Raw genomic sequence first — 26,616 nt, 5'->3', positions numbered from 1 at the left:
TTGAGAAACAAATGGACAAATTACAAAACCTTGGCAGTGTGGTTCCCTAGAATGACCTAGTTGAGGGCAGAAGATGGGATTTCATCATTCATTCATTTATTAATTAATACTTTGGTAGTATATTCCTTCCAAGGATGGCCTGTAGTTGCAGCTTCAGCGGTTAAGCTTTCGTTCCAATTTTTATTTTGGCAGTATGCATTTTTCACGGTAACTACAGTTCATTTCGCATCATTGGAATATTTTTTTGTGTGATGGAAAAACTGATGTGGAAAGGGCGTCCCCTTGTAAATGGCAAAAATGTTTAAACAAAAAATTATGAAAGGATTAATGTAGCACTATTGAGTTTGGCCCTAACCAAAAGTAATGGAAGGTGTAAATTGAGCTTTTCTTCAAAGGTAATATCAGCTATATATGGATATATAATTTATATGCATCTATATATTGAAATTCAGTGACTATAGAAACTGTTTTCTCCAAACACATAATTTAAATCTCATATGAATATTATATTGAACTAAAGTTATTTTAAATATATAAAGAATCAGGATTTCATGGTTTATCAAAGCTTGTACAAAATTAACCTTTGCTATTGCAGTTCTATATACAGTACTGTGTAAAAGTTTTAGGCAGGTCTGAAAAAATGCTGTAAAGTAAGAATGCTTTAAAAAATAGACGTTCATAGATTATATGTATCAATTAACTAAATGCAAAGTGAATAAACAGAAAAAAAAATCTACATAAAATCCATTTTTGGTGTGACCACCCTTTGCCTTCAAAATAGCATCAATTCTTCCAGGTGCACTTGCACAAGGTCAGGGATTTTGTAGGCATATAGTCAAGTGTTTGATTAAACAATTATACCAAACAGGTGCTAATGATCATCAATTAAATATGTAGGTTGAAACACGATGATTAACTGAAACAGAAACAGCTGTGTAGGAGGAATAAAACTGGGTGAGGAACAGCCAAACTCAGCTAACAAGGTGAGGCTGCTGAAGACAGTTTACTGTCAAAAGTCATACACCATGGCAAGACTGAGCACAGCAACAAGACACAAGGTAGTTATACTGCATCAGCAAGGTCTCTCCCAGGCAGAAATTTCAAGGCAAACAGGGGTTTCCAGATGTGCTGTCCAAGCTCTTTTGAAGAAGCACAAAGAAACGGGCAACGTTGAGGACCATAGACGCAGTGGTCGGCAAAGGAAACTTACTGCAGCAGATGAAAGACAAATCATGCTTAATTCCCTTCGCAATCGGAAGATGTCCAACAGTGCATCAGCTCAGAATTGGCAGAAAACAGTGGGACCCTGGTACACCCACCTACTGTCCGGAGAAGTCTGGTCAGAAGTGGCCTTCATGGAAGACTTGCGGCCAAAAAGCCATACCTCCAACGTGGCAACAAGGTCAAGCAACTCAACTATGCATGAAAACACAGGAACTGGGGTGCAGAAAAATGGCAGCAGGTGCTCTGGACTGAGTAGTCAAAATGAAATAGTTGAAATATTTGGCTTTAGCAGAAGACAGTTTGTTCGCCGAAGAGCTGGAGAGCGGTACACGAATGAGTGTCTGTAGGCAACAATGGTGGAGGTTCCTTGCAAGTTTGGGGCTGCATTTATGCAAATGGAGTTGGGGATTTGGTCAGACTGAATGGTCTCCTCAATTCTGAGAAGTACAAGCAGATACTTATCCATCATGCAATACCTTTAGGGAGGCATCTGATTGGCCCCAAATTTATTCTGCAGCATGACAATGACACCAAACATACAGCGAAGGTCATTACAAACTATCTTCAGCGTAAAGAAGAACAAGGAGTGATGGTATGGCCCCCACAGAGCCCTGATCTCAACATCATCGAGTCTGTCTGGGATTACATGAAGAGAGAGAAGCAACTGAGGCTGCCTAAATCCACAGAAGAACTGTGGTTAGTTCTCCAAGATGTTTGGGCCAACCTACCTGCTGAGTTCCTTTAAGTTTACCTAGAAGAATTGATGCTGTTTTGAAGGCAAAGGGTGGTCACACCAAATATGGATTTGATGTAGATTTTTATCCTGTTCACTCACTTTGCATTTAGTTAATTGATAAATATAATCTATTAACATGTCTAATTTTGAAAGCATTCTTTCTTTACAGCATTTTTTCAGACCTGCCTAAAACATGTGCACAGTAGTGTGTGTGTGTGTGTGTGTGTGTATATGTATATATTTTGTTTTTCTATGTAACAATGATAAATGTTAGAAAGGTTTGAAATAGTAATAAAATCCTTCCTGAAACTTTAGTTGGAATTCTGTGTAGTAGTGAAAGTAGCTTTTAGGTGAATAGGAATCAAAATCTTTAAGATATTCCTTTGCTCAATCTCTTTGTGAGTATCTGCTCATGTTTAACCACACCTCACTACAACTACTTCTTATGTGTGCAAATTGATTGTCAACATTCCCAATAATGCATTTACACTGCTTCATTTTCCCAGCCTTTTTATTAACAGGCTTTAACATTTCTCCTACTGTGGCTTGATCCTTAGAGGATAGTGTAAAGGCCTGCATAGCTCTTTATGTACCTAAAATATACAGATAATCCTCTGCATTGAAAGCACTGGGAGAAAGCTCTTAAAGATTTAATTACACAGACCATAATTACGCTGTGGCTTTGAGGCTGCTAAAAACAACCTGCGGTAACGCAGTTCTAGAACCCTTCTGAATTGCCTTCCGAAAGCAGAGAGCGTCAGACCTGCTCCAGCAGGCACCAGGAGCCAGGCAGGCAGGCAGGCAGGCAGGGAGGGGGAGGTACTGGGGGTGGTGGGAGGGACATTTTAATATTTCTGCACTGTACATTTTTCACATGTAACCTGCAGCAGGAACATTTTCATGCTGAGGTCTCCCTAACTTGGATCTTAATGCAGAATTTGAAATACCCATCTGAAGACACTTACTGCTTCCATCAAAACGGATTGTTTAAAGCCACGTTTCTACCTTGACTTGAAACATGGATCTGAGTTCCTCTGGGTCAGCTGTGTGCGTGGTGTTTGTTCTGTGTGCTATTGAGAGCTCAGTGGGGGCTTTGCTTGCAGTGCACAATGTGTGGACACTTGCCTGACAGAAGCGGCTTGCTTGTTTGTTCTCCCCCACAGAGCCCTTGCCCCAGGAGACCCTCCTGCACTTTGCGGCGCGCCGCGGCCTGCGCAGGCTGGCCTTGTTCCTGCTGCAGCAGCCGGGAGGCAGAGCGTCCCTCAGACTGCCCAACAAGCAGGGGGCCACCCCAGTCACCGTGGCCCAGCAGAGGGGACACAGCCAGTTAGAGCAGCTCTTCACACAGTAAGTACAGGACACTATTGCCACAGTACAACCTGGTACCTGAAGCACTACAGGCAAGGCACTCAGGTGATTGTCTGTATGTTTACTAATTTTACAGTTCAGTTTGTTATGACAATATACAGTATATTGATGCTAAGCTTAAACTATTTAAAACCTCTTTATTCTAAATTAATTTTTAGACATTACATCCACTGTACTGTAAACTCTGTCTTACAATTGATAATACTATATGAATTTCCAGTGGATTTAATGTACTGAAGAAATTCAGTTGTATTTAAAAAAATGGCTTTTCTGATCAGAGATGCATGCAGTTGGCAGTTTAATAAAAAGTAATAACAGTAGAATTCAACTGTATATATTTTGCATGGCACATTTCATTATAATAGTAGTCTGAGCTTGAAGAATGTTTGAGGCCGGGTTTTTAATTTCAAAATGTCCAAGAACTCAAATAAATATTCACCTTGTATTGTATTTGGCTTTAACAAAGATTGCTTTTGTTGCTTTTTTGTTGAACTATCCACATCACACCAATATCCCTCATACTCAAAATGAGTAAATATAAGTGTACTTCCAGTAGACCACTGTTACAGTATTTGTAGAGTTCCACAATGCAATAAAACAAAACAACACAAAGCATTTCAGTATTGGAGGGTAGTTAAGGACAACGCCTGTTTCTTAAAAACAAAAATGCTAGGTGACAAAGGGAAACAAATTGTGTCATAGTATGGAAAGGTGGAGTTATGCGATGGTGATGGAAAAAAATATTAAATGGATATTAGTCTGAAACTGTCCAAAAACAAGATAAGAAACAAAGAATTACATGCTGGCATTGGACTCTCCTTATATAAATATTTGATCTAAATAACCTCGTGAAACTTCTTTTGTTAGCTGTTGAGGAGTGCTTTCTCTGTGCATGGTTAGCTTTTTGGTCTGCAGGCAGCTTTGTTTTCCTTGGAATTAACATTTTGTGTGCTGTAAACGTGTATTGGATAGTCCCCTGCTGTTCCTCTCTGCAGTGTCTGTGGCTGCATTTTCAGCTGCTATTCCCTTCACAGCAGTCCTCTTTCAGATGGACATCTAGGATAAACAAATTCACTGGATTGACTCTGATGTAAGCCATTTATTGCTGGACAGTACTTGTTATTGGCAACAGCTGTTTAGAATTTTAGAGTGAAAAGGCCAGGCTTGTTCCATTCATTTTTGTAAATTTCTGTCATGTTGTGCCAATATCTATTCAACACAACACTACTAAAAGGACTTTGTTTATGACTAGATTTTCTTTGTTTTCAGTTTGTGTTCCCGATTACTACATAAGGACATTGGTACAAAAGTGGAAGGCTACATTATAGCTTCCACTTCTCAAAATATGTTTCATGAGAAACTCTTTTGAGAGGCATGTATATCTTATCCAAACATTGACATTTCAAATTTGCCCATTGGTGAGATTGTTACAGCCAAATGAACAGCCTCGGATATTACGTCTGTAAGGCAGCAATATGATTGTGTTGTACTCTGCAGATCAATAGAATACAGTATTGGCTTGATGGTGGCAGGATGTTGACTTCTGACTTCAAGTTTAGATGCAGTGTCAGGGTTTCTCAGTCTTGCTTTTCCATGGGCACATCCGACCCAACCCTGAACCAAGCTGGAACCTAGCCGAGCTGGCCTGGTGCGGGTTGGGTGTTTTTCCACTGCACTACCCAAGCTGAGTTAAATTACTTAATACACTGTGAAAGTCAAGATTCGAGTGCATGACGATGAAAGAGGGGTGTGTTTTTCAAATGACAACAATGGAGGATCTTGAGCTTGTGGTTGTTCTCATTTTCATTTGCTAAATGGAGATACAAAAAACTAAAAAAATAAACTATTACATTTTCTTTAAATACATAACTCACAAGTGCATTTAAACTGTATATAAAACAAAATCACTTTGAAGTGCAATAGAACTATATACCAAATATAACATTAAAGTGCTATATAACATAAAAAACAAACATGCAATACAAATATTTAATGGAATTGGTTTAGCACTATTTTTTGCACTAATTGTCGTAGAACACAAATCAGTTCTCTGTTCAGCGAAGCAGAATTTACAGCACCACGTTCCCTCTGCTCTCTGGTCCATATTAAATTGTCTTTCCTTCGGTTCTCTGTCAGCCTGCATTTCTGAGAAATTGCAGGTATTTGTCATCCGATTCCTAAATGGCCTGCACAAATTCTATGCCCAAACCAGAGTTTTCCGTTTGTTTTCTTTTGCCTGAAAATTAAATTCTCGTTGCATACTGAGACTAACACTGTGATGACGAGTTCAGTTAACTCTTCCCCATGCCTCTGAGCCAGCACTAAGTAAGAAGCAGGGTCGAAAATTCACGGTGTGGTTCAGGGTCGGCTCGGATATGCCGGTGGAAAGAGGTGTCTGTGAGCAGGCAGACTTTCCTTTGTTGGGCATTGGGGGTGTAACACGATACCCGTAGGAGAGTCAAGGAACCCAGGTTGGCCAAACCATGTGATATGTGCTCCCTTGGATTTTGTTACACTGCAGGGCAAAGTCATCCTGAGCAAACAAGGCCTACAGTCCTGGTTTTCACCATTTCACTGAAATGGTATCTCAAAAGTGAAAAACTATGGATGCAGTGTTTAAAGGTACAAAGACAACAGAAAATAGATTTTAAATGTATTTTCTGGTAGGAGATGTAGGCAGTTGGCTGTTTAATAAAAAGTAACAACAGTAGAATTCAACTGTATATGTTTTGCAGGCACATTTAATTATAATAGTCTGAGCTTGAATAATGTTTGAGGTCGGAATTTGAATCTTAAAACATAGAACTCAAATAAATACCTGCTTTTTATTATATTTGGCTTAAATAAAGATTGATTTTGCTGCTTTTTATGTTGAACCATCCACATCATACCAATATCCCCCATACTCAAACTGAGTATGTATTTATTTGTTAAATGTACTTGATTTGGTCTCCCTGAAGTTTGTTTTTGTGAGCAGGTAGGGGTGCGGTTGACTGGCTCTCTCCAGTATTTCATGGTGGGAGAGGATTTGATCACCAGTTCATGTTAAATGAACTGAGACATGAGATTAGTGTGGCCAAGGGAGTGTGCTGCTTTTGTTATGCAGATTTGCACTGTAGGTGCTAGTTGCCTTAAGGTAGAGCTTGAAACTCTGAGCATGGCACGTACTTCCTCAATGGGTGAAAGAAGTTTTTCTTTATTTCAGCTTGCTGTTAATTTAATCAGACATCAAAAGATGCGATTTTAAAACTGATTATTTCTGTTGAGGTACTAGAGAATGTATTGACACATACATTTTGTACATCCATTTTAATAGTATACCCCTAAACAGCTAGAAATGTAATGCTACATCATAAATGTATTTTTTCTTTTTGTGTGTGTATAAAATGAAAAATACTATAATTACAGATTAGCGATACTACATTTAATAAAAACGAAACTATTTAAGAAACTATTCCATTTTATAATAGGTTCTAATTTATTTTCTGATCTCTCTACCAGGGGGCTAGAAATGCTCCTATTAACCTCTGTATTTTGGGTGTTCAGGCAACAGTTTATTTTCCAGTGACAAATTTCAGTCACTCCCCTTCTTTGGGGCCCTGGGACAGGTAGTAGATTCGACATACTGTGTGCTGCATTTCTCTATATTGCACATCTGGACCCTGGCGAAGTGGACTGAACTCCATTCCCATTCTATGGAAACACAGGCCTTGCTCTTGAAGACTGAGATCGCAGTGCCCCACTAGTGCCTCTATAATGGCAAAGGGATTCCTGCAGCCCGCATTATTTTCAGGCTGCTCTGTTTCACTGACCGGTATCTCATCCTATGGGAGAACAGGACCTGTTGGTTCTTCTTCTGGCTCTGTCCTGAGTTTCCCCCATTGATTTCAGCCCCAGGACAGCAAAGATGAGAAATGCCTTTTCTGGGATCTAAAAATCTCTGATTTTAAGGTCCTCCATGGAGTGATGCAATATTTTCTGCACTCACAAAAAGAAGATCCATCCTGGAAGCCAAGATCCAGGTTTCAGCACACTCTGTTCAGGTGACAGGGCTCTCTGCTCAGGTAGCAGCTCAGGTTGCAGTGTTCTGTGCTCTGACATCCAGCTTTGAGAAGTTGGTCTTGAAGTTGGATCTTGTCATTGGTGAGCAACATTTTCTGCACTAATGAGCGGAAGCTGGATCCTTCCTGGACACCAAGATCTAGAATGCATCAACCAGTATAGAGCAGTAAGCACTGTTCTTGCTCTTTTTTTGCTCTGTAAATTGCCACACTAGAGTGAAAAAATGTACTGTAGATAGTATATCACAAACAATATATTTCTGAATTGCCTTTTCACTTGCACAAAACGTGTTTCTTGCATCTTTCATCACGTTTTTATGCAATGCATCTAGATGTATTTGTACAGCTGTGCATACCATCTAATTCAGTGGTTTAGGCTTTCATTTTGCTTGAAATGAACATGCTGACTTATTTTGGTATAGACCCAGGGTTTTCAAACCGGTCCTGGAGTACCCCCTGCCCTGCTGGTTTTAGTTCCAACCCAGGCCTTAATTACCTAATTGAATGCTATATTTGCTTTGTTAGGGCAATTAAGGATTCAATTAAGCAATTAAGACCTCAGTTGGAACAAAAACCAGCAGGGCAGGGGGTTCTCCAGGACCGGTTTGAAAACCACTGGTATAGAGGATTTGCAATTTCTCTTTATACCTGTATTTAGGGGTGATGGATATTGTGCCTCGGTTCCACTGGCTTAAGCATCCGTGTCTTGCCAGAGTCCCAGAGTTTTTTTTGCAAAACCAGGCCGCTGTGAATCCGTCCCTCTGATTGAGGAGCAGCGACTGTGGGTTTGGTTTGTGTTTGTGTTAAAAACAGACAGAGACAGAGAACAACACGGCAAGCGATACAGCCTGACGTGGACAGGACTTTTGTATCTGTTTTATTCTTTCTGCTTTACGTGATTGTAAACAGCGTAATAAATACATGTTTCTGTTCAGAGATATTAGGAAGAGCTAAACGTGTTTAGACAACATACATTTTCATCTTCCCGTAAGAATACGTTTCCATGTGCAACAATAATACTATATAGCAAATATGTATTATTATTATCGTCATCATTTGTGCTAGTATATATGTATTTTAAACGGCACAGCATGACTCCCTTAATTTATTACTCTTACTACAGATTTGTAACTGGAAATTATACTATTTGCCGTATTATTTATAATTTACTTATCAGACGTCCTTAACCAGGGCAAGTTACAGTTGAAACAAAATACACACGTTTCACGATGAATCATCCAGCTACAATATAGCAGGTTATAATTTAACTAAAGTGTGCACGGAAACCCAGATCTGCTGTATTTATTTATTAATTAATTTATATTGAAAATTAACTGAATCGTGTTCGCCTTCATACTGATTGTCCTGCACACCATTCATTAAACACAGCCTGAAACACGTCCAGCTGTTAATATAAATAATAAAATATTATTCACATCGGCTGCTACCGATCTGATTTATTATCCTTCAGTTTATTTATAACTAGTCAGGCGCTGCACCGGTCCTGTGAAATCCAAGTTTTTAATGCACTCGGATATTAACTGTAAGCAGCCATTGTTTCTGTACGTGATTTCACTCCATGCTGCTATTGCAGTACTAACAGGGATTCTGGTATTGTTCGTTAGATTTGCTTGCTATTGATCATTTTTTGATTTTGATTCTTACGATTGATTATCACAATATTATCCTGCAACGTACAGGGACTAAACTCCCCAAACTAAAATACAGGCTATTTTATATTTCTTTGAAGAAAGCATAGATCTTGCATTCATACAAGAGGCACACCTCAGACTATCTGATAAATGTAGATTTGCTAATAAGCCTTATTATATAGCTGCTGCTGCATTTGCTGATTCCAAGACAAAAGGCTCGTTGATAGCGTCAAGTGTGCTGGTGACTGTTTTGGAGTCGCATGGGACCATAGAGTGTCACATCTCAAAAAGTTATCTTGGGTAAAAAGATTTATTTTGTTTCAATTTACTACAGTATTTACATTTTTTTAACACTCTGACCAAGTTATTATTAGATAAGTCAGATTTCAGATTAGGTATTGGTGCTGACGTGAATGCTGTTATGAACTTGACTATTGACCAATCGTGCAGGGGATAGGGTCACAGCCTAATGCATCAGCTGCTTTGGTGCACTTAATTTCTGAAGTGATCTGTATTGTGTTTTGTAAGTGCCAAAGAATTTACTATTTTTGTTTAGAAAACAATTACATAACAATTCCTTGGACACCTTTTCCGTGGTGACTCATTTACTAAGTAATCTGGTATATTTTATATATTTCTAATATCTGTTAGATTTTTGTGTAGACTTTCTTTCAAATCTGAGGTTCCAGAAATATCCCGATGACACCACTGCTTGAGTTTTAGTGATGTGACTCTTCCTTTCATTGTATGTGTATGAAAAACACACCCTGTCGAACACACCCAACTGTGACCACATTTATTTTATTTTCAGCAAGGTGTGTGCCTGTTTGGAATATATAGGGACAATGTTTTGCTTTGCTTTTGATATATGTGACAGAAAAGTGGGGTCATATAGTTAATGTTATTTCCTTTTGCTCTTTTGCTTATTCTTCTGTTCCTTCAAATTAACTCATATTATTTGGGTTATTTGAAATTATTGCTTCATTCAACATTTAAGCTTCTCGGATCTGTTCTTAATAAGCTAAATGGGTTTATTGACTAGCTTTAGCTCTATGCTAAGTGCTGGGTTTAAATTGGTTACCTATTAGAGGTTGTGAGACCATTATAGGTTTGGCTGTAGTTTATTCTGTGTTCTCTGTTTTTTAATAGTTTTGTTTGCTAAATGTGCTGGCACAAATGCACCTAAGTAGAATATTGTGAGTGGGGAAAAAAAGATCCTTAAGAACACAAATAAGAAAAGCCATATGTCTTTGTCTATTTATACTTAAAAAGCTTTAGTTAATTTTACACTCTAGAAAGACTGAACCTTCCCTATTTGTTGTAATAAGTGTTACTGAAATCAAAAGTTAATATGCAGGTGTGCAAGTATGATTGAGGTTCCTAATCATGCAGATTAACCTGTTTTGAACTTGCCTGGAAGCTATTACTACAATTAATAAAATAATTAGTGAGTGTCTGAGTGTGTGATGTAGTCGTTGGTATTGGTTTGTTTGGGAGTGGGCATATCACCAGCACTGTTCTCTGTGTTGCAGGGGCGAGGCTGAGGTAACTTTGCCAGGATCCCCGACAGAGGCATCTCGACAGCTCAACTCCGGGGACCACCTGGTGAAGTACAACCCCAGATTAAAAACCTACACAATCACTGTGGGCATCGTGCCAGGAGCCCAGCCTGTCACCATAGAGAAAGATGTGGAGGAGCTGCGCAAGTTCATAAACTCCCATACCGAGCAAAAGGTAGCCTGAAGACATTTTATTTTTTTAATTTAATATGCAAGTGTTTCAGTGCTGTTTGTATTTACATACACAGCTGTCTCTCTCTATAGCCATTTTCAAATTACATCATCCAGTCACCAGGTGGCAGACTGAATTTGGTTGAAATCATCCCGGTATATATAGGTGTATATTTTCATTGCATTTCTCACCCCAGGATGGTCTAGAATGGTTGTGAGTTCACTCTGGATTGAATGCTTTGACCCAAGTTTAAATTGTTAGGGGGCTTTCCCTGTGGCAAATAGACAACCATAAATAGCCCCAATATTGCATTATAATGCCATTTCCACTTAACTTTCACTTTTACAATTCATGTGTATATATGTACAAGTATGTTTTTGATATGTTAACATGTTTTTTGAGGAAAGTTGCTGATAATTGTTATATATTATGTATATTTATGTAAACCTAACCTGGAACAGTCATGATTATAACTAATAGCATAATGAAAATCATTCCCGCAGTCTAACCCTTATTAGACACAAATGATCAAACAATATAGTTGTGTTGTGTGGCACGGGTCCTAAGGCACTGGTGGAGCAGGGGAGACTGTCATAATGAGAAAACATTAATGTTTGAATGTATTCATTTGTGTTTTAGTGTACCGTCTCATCTCAGTCATCATCTATACTACTAAATGCTGGTCAAGAAAGTACTGAAAAGCAGACTGGAGGTGATACAGTGACAGAACAGCACAGTCTGCAACAAATAAGCCGTGATTCACTTGACACAAACATTCAGGATTCTACTCCAAAAAGTGCTACTGAAGAAATCAAGGACACAAACAGTTGTCAATGCAGCAAAGCTGTGGCCTGTGAAAGTAAGACCGATCTGGCGCCAAATCCTCAAGCGTCAGATTCCCCCCTGAACAATGGCAACAGTGAGGACAGGGTGTGTCTTTCTGAAAACAGCAAAGATTACACAGAGAGAGAGGAAGGGGAGGTGGGGATTTCTGACGCTTCTGTAGAGGACTCTGGAAAACGGTCAGATAAATGTGACACTGTGCAGAGTCAGACAGAGAGTGAAAATCTTGCTTTCAGTGAGCAGTCAAATGGAAACCATCAGGAGGAAACTGATTTAACATTGTCTGTAATCAGCACAGGACAGGGGAGCTTGGGGAAGGCCGATAAAGAGAGTCAGGAAGGGAAGCAAGCTGGAGTGGGCTTGTCAGAGACAACAGTTGAGAAGTTAACTGAAGATAAACCTCAGACTGACAAAATAGTCGGCTCATTAGAGGGAGATATGGGGCAGACGCGATCCCAGGATCACTCTGAAATAACTGAGACGGAGATTCAAATAAGCGAACAACCTCTGGAACCAAAAGGACCAAGTAATGGCGAGGATTTCGGGGACATTTTTGTCCAAGAAAGGGAAGATGAAACTGAGACCTCTGATGACATGGACATCAGCTTGGCTCTCCAGGCACTGTTTAGCCCTGACTTCCCTATAGAGAACGGTCATGGGGATCATGAGTTCATTGCAGATGTAAGTTTTGCATGTTCATGTACCACAGAAAATTGTCAAAACTGTGTAAAGAAGAAATGCGAATTGAAGGCAAATTGCTCTGAACAAAGCCAGGAAGAAGCTGCTTCAGATTATTTTCATGAAAATGAGTGCAGTGACAGTGAGGTGAATGACAACAAGTCGCTGGAGTCTGAAGGAGACACTGAGGCTTGTAGTGGCTCCTGCTTGAAGCATGTCTTGGACACAGGAAATCCTCATGAACTACCAAGTGGTACTACTGAGTCAGCATCTATCTCTGATTTTGATCTTCCAAATGAGGACAATATGAAGGAATGTCGTAGTGAGGCAGAGGTGGAAAGCAGTTATTTGGCTATAAGTGTTAATTCATCTGATGTCTTAACAGAAACCAGTGTGCAGCTCCCCTTTTCTCTAAAGCTGCTTTCATCACAAGCTCTTGCTTCAAGGAAAGGCTATCCTTCACTGGACAGTCCAGCAGATGAATTTAAGCACCATCATGATGTGAGTCCAGAAGCTGTGGCTGGATATGAAGAGCCGCCGTCCACCGAAAATGATTCTACATCCTTCTCTTTGCTGGATGTGGATTCAACCAGGGAAACTGTGGAACACCAAGGGAATTTGAACACAGTAACCATTACTGCTGAAGAGAGTTCAGGAACAGTGAGTGCTCTGGACAATGTGGAAACCCTGAGCTGTAAAAGTAAATCCGAGGAGCAGACAGATATGCCCACTTCGGAGGATACCTCCATTGCCAATGATAGTGGCGAGTCTGACATGTCAGCAAAGATAAAAGACATGATCCCCGAGAAAGATTCTTCTCCTGAGACTTCAATCACCCCATCCTCTACAGACAGTGCTTACAGGAGCTCCTGCAGCCTCTTATCTGAGGATGAAATATCCACCTCTCTGGATACAGTGGGAAGTTCATCTGTAGGTCATGACTTACTGCACCTTTTGAAAAGTACTGAAGAAACTGTTACAGAAACTGAGGGAAATGATGCGGAGAGTGATCAAACTGCAGCGGAGAGTGGAGTGTCTGCCAGTGACTGTGTTGAAGACTCGCACCCAGCACTTGACAAAGGTAAGGGAAATATTCATTATCTGTTCCAGCCTAGATCAGCCTTATTTTGAAAACAAAATGTATACTTTTAATAGCGCACGGACATCCAACGTGCCTGACTAATTTTATTTTTATTTTTTACACCTATTTTGAACTAGTAGGGCGGTAGGGCCTTTACTGCCTGCCTGCCGTAAGGTGTCATGCTAGCAGGCTATACTTCACCATTGTTATCAATTAAAAAAAAATCATGCAGCTCGCACACACATGGATGGATCATGTGGCCCACTACTGATAAACCTTGGACACCACTGTAATAGGGAGTTAATAAGAAGGGAGCACATAGTGGGAGCAACAGACTGAAAAGACCTTGTACCAGAAATAACTGTGAGATCAGAGATACACAGATTTAAGGACTTAATTAAACCAATTAAAGGCTTAGTTGAGATGAATGAGATCTTTAGCCCCTGATTGAAAACCTCTGTAAAGCCTGAATTGGGACTCCTGATGATCAGGGATGGATACAGACTTTTAAATTACACTTATTATCAAACCTCTTTTGGAGATAATCTTCCTGTTTATAAAGGATATTTTAATTATTTCTTTGTACATCTCACTGGATTAAAGGGGATGCTGGCTCCAGCAGCCCTAAACACCAATCCTTTTCTGAGGATTGTCACATGTCTGCACAGCACACAAGTGGTCATTGCACTGGTGTTGGGTGAGCCACTCCGAGGCTGGCTGCAGTTATGAAAGAAAGAAAAAACTACAATCTTTCATGTCGATCAAGTCATATCTATGAGCAAGTCCGACCTCCAACCTCTCTGTTCATTAGTTGTTTTTGTTAGGAACTTTGCACCAACGGTAAAGTCAGAGATGTGTAAGACTTTGTTTATTTATTTAATATTGACAGATTCCACATTGAATTGTGATGATGATGATTATTTTAAAATCAATATATATAAAATATAAATAGAGCCTTTACAGCTCTATCATCAAGAGAGAAGTGGGACAGGCAATGTTCAGTTCAGTATATATTTTCACAGATAAATACCCTGGCAACAAGTGATAAGTGCAAGAAAATTAATCTTCAAATTAAAGATTTCCTGATGTAGTTCTTCACCTGTGTGAAAGTAGGCCACTTGGGTACACCTATCTTTATTTTGATTTAGGAGTATTGTGTAATTCCATTTAAAAAGCAGGTGGGTCAGAGCAAATCTCCATTCAATCTTATTAGACTTCGTAATTAGTGATGCTGCTTGCTGCTTTGGTCCTGCCCCGTTTCCTGTCCCCCTTTTGTACCCTTAGGGGTTGAATAAAAAAAAAAAATGGTAAAGTGCATAGCGCTTCTCAGATTATAGTTTGATTAATTAGTTTATATGGGGATTCTTTGGTAAGTCCTCAAACTGGTTTTAGTTTTTATTTTATACTACAAATAATCTTAAAGCAGTCCCTCCTGTTGTGATTTAACAAACTAGCAAACGGCCTTTAGGTCTAAATATTTAGACGGAAATGTGTTTTTTGCACAGTGAATTCTGCAGAGCAGATGTTTATGATGACTAGATTACCTGTGTTCTGCATTAAGTGAGATTGGAGTCAGGTCTTTCTTTTTAAGCATGTATATGCTATATTTGAAAGCGCTCTCGCATATGATGATAAGAAACCCTCAATATCTTGCAGATTTTCCACATCCACATTCATGGCTTAAACTTTCCCGTTTAATGTGACTGTCTGTAATATGGCATTGTGTGATACACTTGCTCAAGCTAGCAGGTACAGATGTGATTTCTTTCTCAATGTTTTGTTGCAATTTTTTTAAACTAGTTCAGGGATGCTCATTTTCTAATGGCAATGGGCTTTTTTGAAGTATTCATCATTTTTAGATTGGTGACAAACTGCAGGGATCAAGCAGACAAAATCATTCTGTTCCTAAGCAAGAAATGCCTCTTCACCTCTTCTTTTTAATCTCTCCACACAGAGGGTGAGGCCAGAAAGACAGCAGAAGATGAAGTGGATTTTCGAAGGACATCACCTTGTATTGCGGAGGAGGTCACAAGAGACAACACAATGGTGAGTTCTGGCTAATTTCCTTTGCATCAGCATTGACCCCTGTTAGTCTTTGTAACTGTTGTGATTGACATAGGAGCCGCAAAACTTGAAATATTTTTGTTTTAAACAAATATTTTCAATTTTCAATACATGATTAATTTCAGTATGATTTGTAAGATGCCCGTTTTTAACAGAGTCTTTTATCTTTCCGTTGAACAGTCTGAGCATTTGATCTAATGCGCTCTTTTTCTTGTTCTGTGAATTTAAACTGATCCGAAAAATCTCAACTGTGCTGTAATGTCACATTGATAAATGGCAGGAAGCTGGCATCATGGAATTCACTGTTCTCATTTTACAAGGAGGGGAAAGGGCTGATATCATGACTGAAAAACAAACAGCAGCGATGTTACAGAGGGTACTAGAGTCATGGGAGTGTTGAAGTCCATGATTAGTTCCAGGATGCATCCACACCTAAAGGGCATCAGAATGTGATAGATCTACTGTGTGTCCACGTCCTGAAGCAGACAGGTTTATTCAGAATTCTTTCCTTCCTGTGTTTTATACCTTGATCCCCCTTGGGTCACTTCAGACACAGATTTTTGCATTAGCTGAAGTATGAAGTAAAACTAACTTGTGACAAGCCTCTTGATAGTTCCTATCCAAAAATATATTATCATTTTGCACAACTCTCTTACTGAAACACTGTCAGCATTTGAAAGCAATTATGTATTGGAACGCATACTTTACAAGTCTCTTAAGATACAATTATTAAGAGCAGCCTGTGGCCAGGCAATTCCAGTTAGTTTAAAAAATAATTCCATATGAAGTGTGTTCATTGTGCGTCTTTTTGCCTGTGTGCTGTGTGTTTGAGTTCTAAAACTACGCTATAAAATTGTTTTTATTTGTTACAAGTTTTGGTATGAACCTGGATATGATGATGGAGTAGGGCTGGGAGATATGACATATATATATATATATATATATATATATATATATATATATATATATATATATATATATATATATATATATATACACTCACCTAAAGGATTATTAGGAACACCATACTAATACTGTGTTTGACCCCCTTTCGCCTTCAGAACTGCCTTAATTCTACGTGGCATTGATTCAACAAGGTGCTGAAAGCATTCTTTAGAAATGTTGGCCCATATTGATAGGATAGCATCTTGCAGTTGATGGAGATTTGTGGGATGCACATCCAGGGCACGAAGCTCCCGTTCCACCACATCCCAAAGATGCTCTATTGGGGTGAGATCTGGTGACTGTGGGGGCCAGTTTAGTACAGTGAACTCATTGTCATGTTCAAGAAACCAATTTGAAATGATTCGACCTTTGTGACATGGTGCATTATCCTGCTGGAAGTAGCCATCAGAGGATGGGTACATGGTGGTCATAAAGGGATGGACATGGTCAGAAACAATGCTCAGGTAGGCCGTGGCATTTAAACGATGCCCAGTTGGCACTAAGGGGCCTAAAGTGTGCCAAGAAAACATCCCCCACACCATTACACCACCACCACCAGCCTGCACAGTGGTAACAAGGCATGATGGATCCATGTTCTCATTCTGTTTACGCCAAATTCTGACTCTACCATCTGAATGTCTCAACAGAAATCGAGACTCATCAGACCAGGCAACATTTTTCCAGTCTTCAACTGTCCAATTTTGGTGAGCTTGTGCAAATTGTAGCCTCTTTCTCCTATTTGTAGTGGAGGTGAGTGGTACCCGGTGGGGTCTTCTGCTGTTGTAGCCCATCCGCCTCAAGGTTGTACGTGTTGTGGCTTCACAAATGCTTTGCTGCATACCTCGGTTGTAACGAGTGGTTATTTCAGTCAAAGTTGCTCTTCTATCAGCTTGAATCAGTCGGCCCATTCTCCTCTGACCTCTAGCATCAACAAGGCATTTTCGCCCCCACAGGACTGCCGCATACTGGATGTTTTTCCCTTTTCACACCATTCTTTGTAAACCCTAGAAATGGTTGTGCGTGAAAATCCCAGTAACTGAGCAGATTGTGAAATACTCAGACCGGCCCGTCTGGCATAAACAACCATGCCACGCTCAAAATTGCTTAAATCACCTTTCTTTCCCATTCAGACATTCAGTTTGGAGTTCAGGAGATTGTCTTGACCAGGACCACACCCCTAAATGCATTGAAGCAACTGCCATGTGATTGGTTGGTTAGATAATTGCATTAATGAGAAATTGAACAGGTGTTCCTAATAATCCTTTAGGTGAGTGTATATATATATATATATATACACACACACAACACATATGTTTAAAAATAGCTGGCGTTACAATAGTTTTAATAAATCAAATAACAAAAAATCATAAATAAGGTGGGGTGCCTTATCCCAGGGATTTTATATAAAACAATTATCCAGCCAAGGAAGGAAGGACAGCAGCTCCCGTCTAAAAACAGTCCATATTCACCGATGTCTCAAAAATGATTTGTTAGAGAAAAAGTGAACATCATAATGCTTACGCGTTTCGACTCATCTTCCTCAGAGCACATCTATACATACACACATTATGACTTACTGTCACATAACAACAATAACACCAGTAATAGTGATCACGCAACACATGTGCTGTAAAGGTACAGATTCAGGTAGATTTAGCACAGCCGGGTTTATAGTGGCGCATTAACATCTGCTGGACAGAGACATTTCTCCTCTGACTGTCGCATCTCGATTCTACTTACAAATACAGCACGTTGTTAATACAAAATAGTTATTATTATTATTATTATTATTATTATTATTATTATTATTATTATTATTATAATAATACAACTGTTGAAGCACTTCACCATCTTAATAAAAATAAAATTATACTTTCTGCATGTGTTTGCATTGCTTTCCAATTTATTAAAATGCTAACAAACGTTATTATTAATTTTATACAAATGATATCAGTCTAAATTAGCGGGGGTGGGGGTGCCTGCAGATCGAGTTCAGCCCGGCGACGAGAGCGGGGCGGACCATGTGCGCTTGTGCATTAAAGTGTCTCTTGGTTGTGCTGGTTATTGTGTCACTTCTCTCTCCTCATGTCTGTCTGTGTTTCTGATGCTCATTTCTTGCCGCATCCGACACGTGTGGAAGAACCGGGAAGAACACTAAGTGTCCTAATGACAAAAAATACTGCCGTAAAGATTGCAATTTGCGACACCACGATATAAACGATATAGCATAATATGAAACGATAGACGTTATTATATCGTCATACGATATATATCGTCATATCGCACAGCCCTATGATGGAGCAATATTATCTGTTTCAAGCTCCCCCTCTCCACTCCTTAGTTTTTTCATTTGTTCAGGGATTACACATAGTTGTCGGTTGTATTTTGGCAATTTAATGTTATATTCACATTTTTAAGTATAGTGACTCCTTTAATGAACTCTCCTTTAGTGAAGGTTAATTTGCTCTGGTTAAGACAGTCTGCTTCACTTCCATAGACAGCATCCAGTACAGCTAATATGTTCTTGACTACCTGTTCTCCACTGTTTCCATTGCACTAATTTTGAATGTTATGAAATGTAGATTCTTGTTTAGGGGGCTACATTCCTATCAATCAAGGTGTTAATATATATAAGCTACACAGTAGTGTGTGGCGGTTTAGTTAAGATGTTCTGAATTGTGATGCACTTCCAAAGTATTAATGCCAAGAAGTTGTAGGAGATTGATTTTAGTTATCTAGTGCTTTTGAAGTGAAGCTAATGCAAAGCAGATATAAGCTGCTTCTGCTTTCTCATCTGTTAAGGGATAAGCATTGTTATTCCCTGATGAGACACACCTAGATGCTTTGGTTTAGTGTATGCTGTAACAGATTCCTGATCTTTAAAATTAAAGAAATTAAGCAGATGACATTGAGAATCTGTGTCTATATATTAATGGTTTGGCATGTGCCAGATCTGATTTAAATGGAAGGGTGGATGGGATGATAGAAAGTGGCCTGCTGTAGCTAAGGAGAGTTGATGGCTATCTTATTTTACCTTCAGTTCTGCTGTCAGGTCGCTACTTTTAGGAAAAGTTGTCTCATCTCTCATTTCCATGTAATCCGTTTCTGGAGCATTTTATTTTTGTTGTCATTTGTTATTGTAGTTTTCTCTCTGTGCTTCCATGGGAAAACCAGAGAAATCTGCTTTCTCCTGTACCTATATTGGAATTCACTGTAATGTACTTGGGCACCCCCTGCTGTCTGCCTACCAATACAACAGTCTTCACATCTTTCCCACTGTTCTTTTTCACAGCTATTCTTGCAGTAGCATCTGACAGAACTCAGTCAAAACCGCCACTCAGAGTGCAGGTTGAGACCTATACTCCAAAAAGTACTGGTTTTAAACTTGCCAACTGTGACCAGATTGTGTTGGTTGTTTTATTGCCAGGGATGGTTGTGTTTGAATTTGACAGGGATTCCTTGGCTTTTCACACAACTCTTGTAGCTTACCAGACACTTGTGAGCTCATTGTGTTGTTGCCGAGGGCTGTCAGTCCTCCCCACGATGCTTTTGCTCAGCTGTTTTTGGACTTGTAGGGTGGAAAGACGCAGATGTCTTACTTTGGTTGCCTCCTTTCCTCTGGCATCAGTAATGGAGTCTGTGTTTTGAGACTACTTGATTAACAGTTTTAAATTCCAAATTCAGATGGTAAAAAAGCAAATTTATACACTTATATACCAAAAATAAAACAACTGTGTGTAGCCACCAACATGGCAGAATATATTTCTGACAGACTGAGGCGAGGGCAAAGGAAAGCAGAAATTGTGGTCGCTTCATAGAAGCCCAAGGAACAGGAGACAAGCTGTGAGTTAATGGAATCCGGAGAGGAGTAGGCTGTATATCTCATTGCTCTGCTCCCCCTTGTGCTCAGCCTCTCTCTCCCAAAGGATGACTGTGTGTGAGCAATTCATTGTGAGGGTTGTGGGGATCTGCTTAAAATCAAGCTTCCAGCTTGGTCTTGCTCTTGCCTACAGCCATTACTTCCTTGATTAATCTGCAGCTAACCTCTATGTGCACTTCCCAATCAGTGGATACGAATTGATTTTAATAGCCTGTGCATTGCTTCTACATGAGAACTCTGGAGTACAGCACTCATCTAACTTAAAATTGTAATTATGAGGGGAGGGGAAAGCACAAAGAAGGAGATGCAAAAAAAATTCACTTATACAGCAATATAATCCACTGACACACATTAGGGTAACAGCAGGCTACATCATAGGATTTGCACAGTAGTGTACAGGGACATCAGGGTATAAGTTGGTTTCCAGAATCCAGGAGCAATGCTTCATTCCCAGTGTGCGTGGTTTAGGAAGAGTGCCATTTTGCTGCACAGTTTCTCAGAAAGAATGAGGGCATCATCAGTGTCTGTCAGAAGGCAGGGAGAGAGACAGTGAGACCATTCATTGCTCACTGACTGCGGTGGAGTTTGAAGACATGAAAATTAATGTCATGCTTTTTGCTATTGGTTTGGAGTTAGTCTTCATACGAGCAAAGCCTCTAAGAGAGCTATAAAGTTCACAGGTGAAATGCTTTTAGGAAAATTTGACAGACAGACAAGTATTTTCTAGTCCCCTTCACCTAGTAGAATTAACTTGTATTTAGCAGGCTAGAAGGGGGAGCCACTTAATACATTTTAGAATACCTTAATTTAGGTAATGAGAAATATGCACTGTCATGTCTGCATTCAATTGAAAATATTGCTTTTATATCTTGCAGCAATCTATACAGAGGTTCTGAGTAACTTTATATTAGCATTTATCTTAATGCATTCGTTACAACAAAAATGAATATATATATATATATATATATTTTTTTTTTTTTTTTTTTTCTTCTGTATCAAGTTACTGAGAGTTACTTTAAGAAAACTTAATATAAAAAACAGGTTTAGCTTTTTTGATTCCTTCAGTTCCCTCAAAGTAACAGTGACACAAATGCCAGTCTAACATGGTTACATCAGATGTTAGCCATTTTTTATTATTTAGTTTAGTAATCTCTGTTTATAGTTGAGATGATTACATTAGTATGTCAGATGTAGTCTGTGCTTTAACAAGTCCACCATTTTTAAAAACCTTTTTATTTTATTTTGGGGTCTGCATATTTTTAGAGACTTCCTGAGTATTCAGTTTCTGAAAATAGAAACTGGTTCTTTGTTAGTGAAGGTTTCTCTAGCTAAAGGAAATGTGGGAGTGTTTATTCTGGGAGAGGTCAGGTTGAAGGGGTGGGGAGGAGCTGGGGGGCTCAGGGAAGGCTGAGTCTTTCTCTCAATAAAAACAGGAAAACATGTGGCAGTGTGTGTGTGTGTGTGTGTGTGTGTGTGTGTGTTGGTTGCTTGGTTGGTCGGTCGGTCTGTATATCTATGGTGCGTGCGTATGAGAAATGAGAAAGGGAACACTGGGCGAAGCAGCCATCCTGTCAGTTTTCCAGAACATGTAAGAATATTTTGCAGCTTTGGTTCTTAACAACATGGGAAAGAGCCTGTAATTGTGCCTGGGAAAACATGTTAAATCAAAGGTTAGATAGTTTTGAAGCCTTGCAATCTGTAGAAGTGGCAAAGGTAGCAAGCCACATAACAGCATTTTCTTAATCTTCCCCCCCCCCCCCCTTTCATATTTTGAGTATTAAATCTCTGCTGGATTTGGGGTGGGGGGGATGGGGACAAGTCTAACTGATAAAAAATATGTTTCATGGATATTCTGCCCATAGTTAATAACTACTAGAACAAGACAGAGAGAAAAAATATCTCTATAGCCAGAAGAAAAACCTGCCTTGGATATAAATTCAGTCCTTTTTTCCATAAACTGGCCAAAACAATTTGGCTCAAACTCCTGTTTTCCAGTGTTTTAAGTTACCTTCCATTCTGCAGATTAAAGATTGTAATTTGAGGAAGTTTGTATTATATAATCACTTTTTTCTCTCCGCTTTACAGCTGGGGGAGACCATGTCTGTCTCACACGCATTAATAGCAGCATCCACTTCAGTCACAGTTCTCAGATTGCTTTTCCAATTCTTAAATTAAAATGTTCTGATATTCATGCTGACACAGCTGTTAGTCCATTGGAAGATTCTCACAGCGTTTAAAGTGTTTTCCTGTGGGTGTATAAAAAGTATAAATAATCAGAATTGAAAGACACCATGTACAGTGTTAATACAATTCAAAGTGTTTTGCTACAAAATATAATTTTAACTCTTAATAAACCACAGCCATCTAGCCAGCCACTATTAATGTAATACTACATTAAATATTATAAATTAATACATTAACATTAGAGAGTCACCCAGTTGCTCAAAATAAAAATAAAATAATCAAGACATACAAACACCTTTTCTTTGATCTGTCAAATCAGTGATTTCAATGTGGAAACCCTTTTCATTCCAAAAAAATATCCTCCTGGCAGCAGTCCACTCATAAGTATTCTCCTGGTGGAGTGGTTATCTAGCTTCCGTCACTGTAATCAAACAGTGGCTGGTGAGCATTAAAGAGAATAGTCATTTTGTTTGTTGTCATTCAATGAGCATCAGAAAGAGTCCTCACATGCATGGTTGCTTTATCAGTGTGTCCCAGTGGATGGATTTTCCTGCTGCTCAGGAACTGAGTTCATAGCTGTGATTCACAGGGAGTCTGAGAGCCAGAAGCAGAGAGAGACAGCAAAAAAGAGGGAGTGTGTGTGACAGAGAGGGAGGTAGGAAGGGAGGGAGGGAAAAAGGGAGGGCGAGCAAAGGGCTGGTTTTCCACACAGATGTGAAAGATTGTGAGCCGCTCATTTTTCCTGAAGCTTTACCAAGGACTCTAAAAGTCTGGACTTAATGTGGGGATCTGCTGTTATTTCTTTGTACTACTACCACTTTTTCTTTTGGGAATAATGTACGAACGACACAAGCGGAGGTACAGTTTGTGTGAAATCTCCAAAGGGGAGAGAGCTGTTGATGTTGTATTACTAAAGGTACGGATCTATTAGTTTCCTGTCTGAGTTTGTTTCGGTGGAGCATTTCTCCAACTCTCTGCCTTTTTGAAATGTGAATATTAAAAAATAAATTATATTTAATAGACTCAACAATAAATCTTGCATGATGCTTTTTTTGTTGATTTTCATTTTGATATTTTTACTGGTAATATATATAAATTCTGTAATTATTTAAAATGATTTAAATGTGCTATAAATTAAATATTTCAGTGACAGGGTAAATTAATCTAACCTTTTCAGACAAGTTTCAGCCACTTCTCTGAGCAATTAAATGTGCAGAGTCTAGTTATGCATCCAGGCAGATTTGCTGTCAAAATAGAGGGACTTGTATGGCAAGGGTGGAGTTTGTTGCTGAATGCTCCACAGTGACTATCCAAATCACATGAATTACTTTAAATGTTTTTATTTGTATTTTGTATTCTTGATTAAAGGTAGGTGTTCCATATATTCCAGATATTTAAACCTGCAAAAATTGGATCAACTGCTAAAAGCCCACACTGACAGTTTACTTCCACTTAAAATGATCTAAATAACTTACCTCAACCAATCACGTGCCTTAAACGGTGCCAACAGGTTGTTCTTTTACCTTATCTGTCTTGACAAAATGGAATGTTCTTTTAATGATATCAAAAACATTTACCATTACACATGCACACTGGAAACGTCCTGCTCTACACAATGTTGTCATTTAAAACAATAATTACGGAGATTAAAAAAAAAAAACCCAAATTGAGACGCTTTATTTAAAAAATATTTTAAGTGTCTTTCTTCAATCCAGTAATGCTCCTGGAAATTCAATGCCACAAATAGTTTTCACTGTCATTCCTCCTTTTTGTCTGGCCTTGAGGAGAAAATGATGTTGTGTGTTGGACTAAAGAGAGCTGTGAAGGTGACTAGCTTGACTGAAGGAAATCTGCTGTTGTGGGGCTTAATTAGCTCTGCTGATTAATACATCTCAGTAATTTCTGCATATTTAGCATCTGAGCTTGTAAACAAACAGCGACTTGAACTGAGGTTACATGGCTGCTTTGGCACAAAGTAGTTACATCAAAGATCATTCCTTTATCTGTTGTTTTCTTATTTGATCTTATGTTCACTGCAGTGTAAGTGAGATCAGGACAATGTACATTGTTTTTTAATGTCTGATTGTGATCAGGGATAAAGTGGGGCAGGGTGAAAAAGACAAAGAATTTGCTTCACTGAATGCAGATTATAAATCTTTGTCAGATACCTGTTCACATAGACCACTTAGCAATGTTGAAAATTGTATGATCATAACATCCAAAGGTTCAAAATCATGTGGGTTAAACTCACAACTTCTATTCTTGATGTTCATTTACTGCACCACAGTCTGTATTAAATGCTTTTTTAAAAATGTTTTTCAAAGCTGTTGTCCTTTAATTAACACAAGGTTCAAAGCTTATGGCTTCATTCACCTGGATCACAAAATTACAGTCTTGTTTTCTCATTAACACTTCATGCATCATTGGCTACCTTATAATCATTATAATTATAAACAAGACAATAATGTTTGAAGTGTCTTGGTGTATGCTTGGTTGAAGAATCTTTGCTTGTTGCTAGGTGGATGAGAGAAGTTACTTATGGCATGTTAATTGTATTACTTAAAACAAAATTAATACATCTCTACAGTATGTCTTGGATGTAGATTTAACTGATAAAATGTAATAATTAACTGATAACAACTCTAAGGCTTGGCTATGGAGTGCCCATTGTTTACTTTTCATCTTGGGGATTATGCACAATTGTGCATACTTGACATTCATCTTGGGGACTGTGCACACCAGTCTGATGCTGGTCTGGCTTTTGCAATCTGCAGTCCCCAAATAGAGAGATCTGGATGAGTTTGATGGCAGTCTGGGAAAAGAGCTCCATTCCTAACGGTTTCCTTTGGCTCTGGGCCTGGGCAGTCTGATGGAAATGGGCAGCCTGCCAAGTGACTTCATAATACAGCACGCCTTTGAAATCCTGATTCTCACACTCGTACCAGAGTTAAGAGTCCTGCAATGTTTTTAGGCCAAGAAAATAAACATTTCTTAAATGGTTTCTAGGACCCTAGCAACTGTAACATTCTTCTGGAAATACTGTCTATTTATAGATGCCTTTTAATCAATCTTTCATTATTATTAAGCCACTTTTGCTTTACTTTACGTCAGCCTGTCTACCAAACCAGTTTTTGATTTCTCTTTAAGTCATGCTAGGTATCAATAACCTACTTTGCATACATGTATGTATGTATGTATGTATGTATGTATATTTATTCATGTATTTATTGTAATTTTACTTCTTGACCTGTAGATTTCAGTTTGATGCTTTAGCTAAAAAACTATGAATTAATTACACGAGTAGTTAGGGGCAACTTAAAGCTAACCTCTCCCAGGTTGTTGCCTCTTCTGCAAATGTTTTATCAGATCCCACCAAATGCAGACCAGCTCAGCTCATTGTCAGGAGTAGCAACTCTAATGGAGCCCCTGGCATTGAATTAGAGATCCAAGGCTGCCCTCTATTCCCAGTCCTCCTGGATAGAGCAACACGGAGGAGCTGAACAGCAGGGTCTGATCAGTGCTGCAGTGAGGGGCTTTAGGGATCCCTCCTTCTGTCACAAAGGCAGTCATAAACAATATTGTTAATCTTTGATGACAGCTATACTTTAATTGAATTTTATAAAAAGAAAATGCCATTGACCATTGTATATTGAAGATACAGTTTTTGTACTGAAAACACGCATAAATAAAACACACATATTGGCGAACAATGTTTCTAGCTTGAATGTGATTTCAGCCGTCTTGCCACCGTGTGCATGGAACATAATGTATTCCCTTAAGGAATACTCAGTTATTTACAGTTGGCTGTTCAGTATAATGTGCAGATCTTTCTGTGGAATCATTCAGTAGGGTCATTTTTTAATTATTACGATTGCCAAGTGGTTTTGTTCTCCTTCACAGAGCATGGTTTTCATAGCTGAGCAGATTGTTGCCGTGACTGTAGTGTGGTGTGCGACTGGGGTGTCTACCCACTCTCGATGAAGATGCTGGGGCCTCAGTGTAGGACAACACAGAGTGCAGTGTTCCCTGTCCGCCCAGCACGCTCAGCTCACAGAGCAGGCTCAGTGATACAGTGGGAAGGGCAATGAATGGAGCATTGTGTGTAGTAAAATGCTTTAAACACTGTACAGGGCCCTCCAAGAGACCCGAAGGGGCATTCACACAATTAA

The 26,616-nt window shown here is 39.1% G+C and overlaps 1 protein-coding gene across 7 annotated transcripts in view; it reads left to right on the top strand.

Moving 5' to 3' along the window:
• LOC136748306 (A-kinase anchor protein 13) overlaps positions 1 to 26,616 on the top strand; it is a 131,583-nt gene that overhangs the window by 58,432 nt on the left and 46,535 nt on the right. For all 7 annotated transcript variants that reach the window (XM_066701931.1, XM_066701935.1, XM_066701934.1 and 4 more), the window contains exons 5-8: positions 3,124 to 3,307; positions 10,574 to 10,775; positions 11,412 to 13,374; positions 15,329 to 15,420. In XM_066701931.1, coding sequence (XP_066558028.1) covers positions 3,124 to 3,307; positions 10,574 to 10,775; positions 11,412 to 13,374; positions 15,329 to 15,420 — 2,441 coding nt within the window. The remainder of the gene's footprint in view (positions 1 to 3,123; positions 3,308 to 10,573; positions 10,776 to 11,411; positions 13,375 to 15,328; positions 15,421 to 26,616) is intronic.

The sequence above is a fragment of the Amia ocellicauda genome, chromosome 4 (assembly GCF_036373705.1).
Source record: "Amia ocellicauda isolate fAmiCal2 chromosome 4, fAmiCal2.hap1, whole genome shotgun sequence".
NCBI lineage: Eukaryota > Metazoa > Chordata > Actinopteri > Amiiformes > Amiidae > Amia > Amia ocellicauda.
Note: the sequence above shows the minus strand (reverse complement) of the source record. Positions and strands in the feature narration are given on the sequence as shown.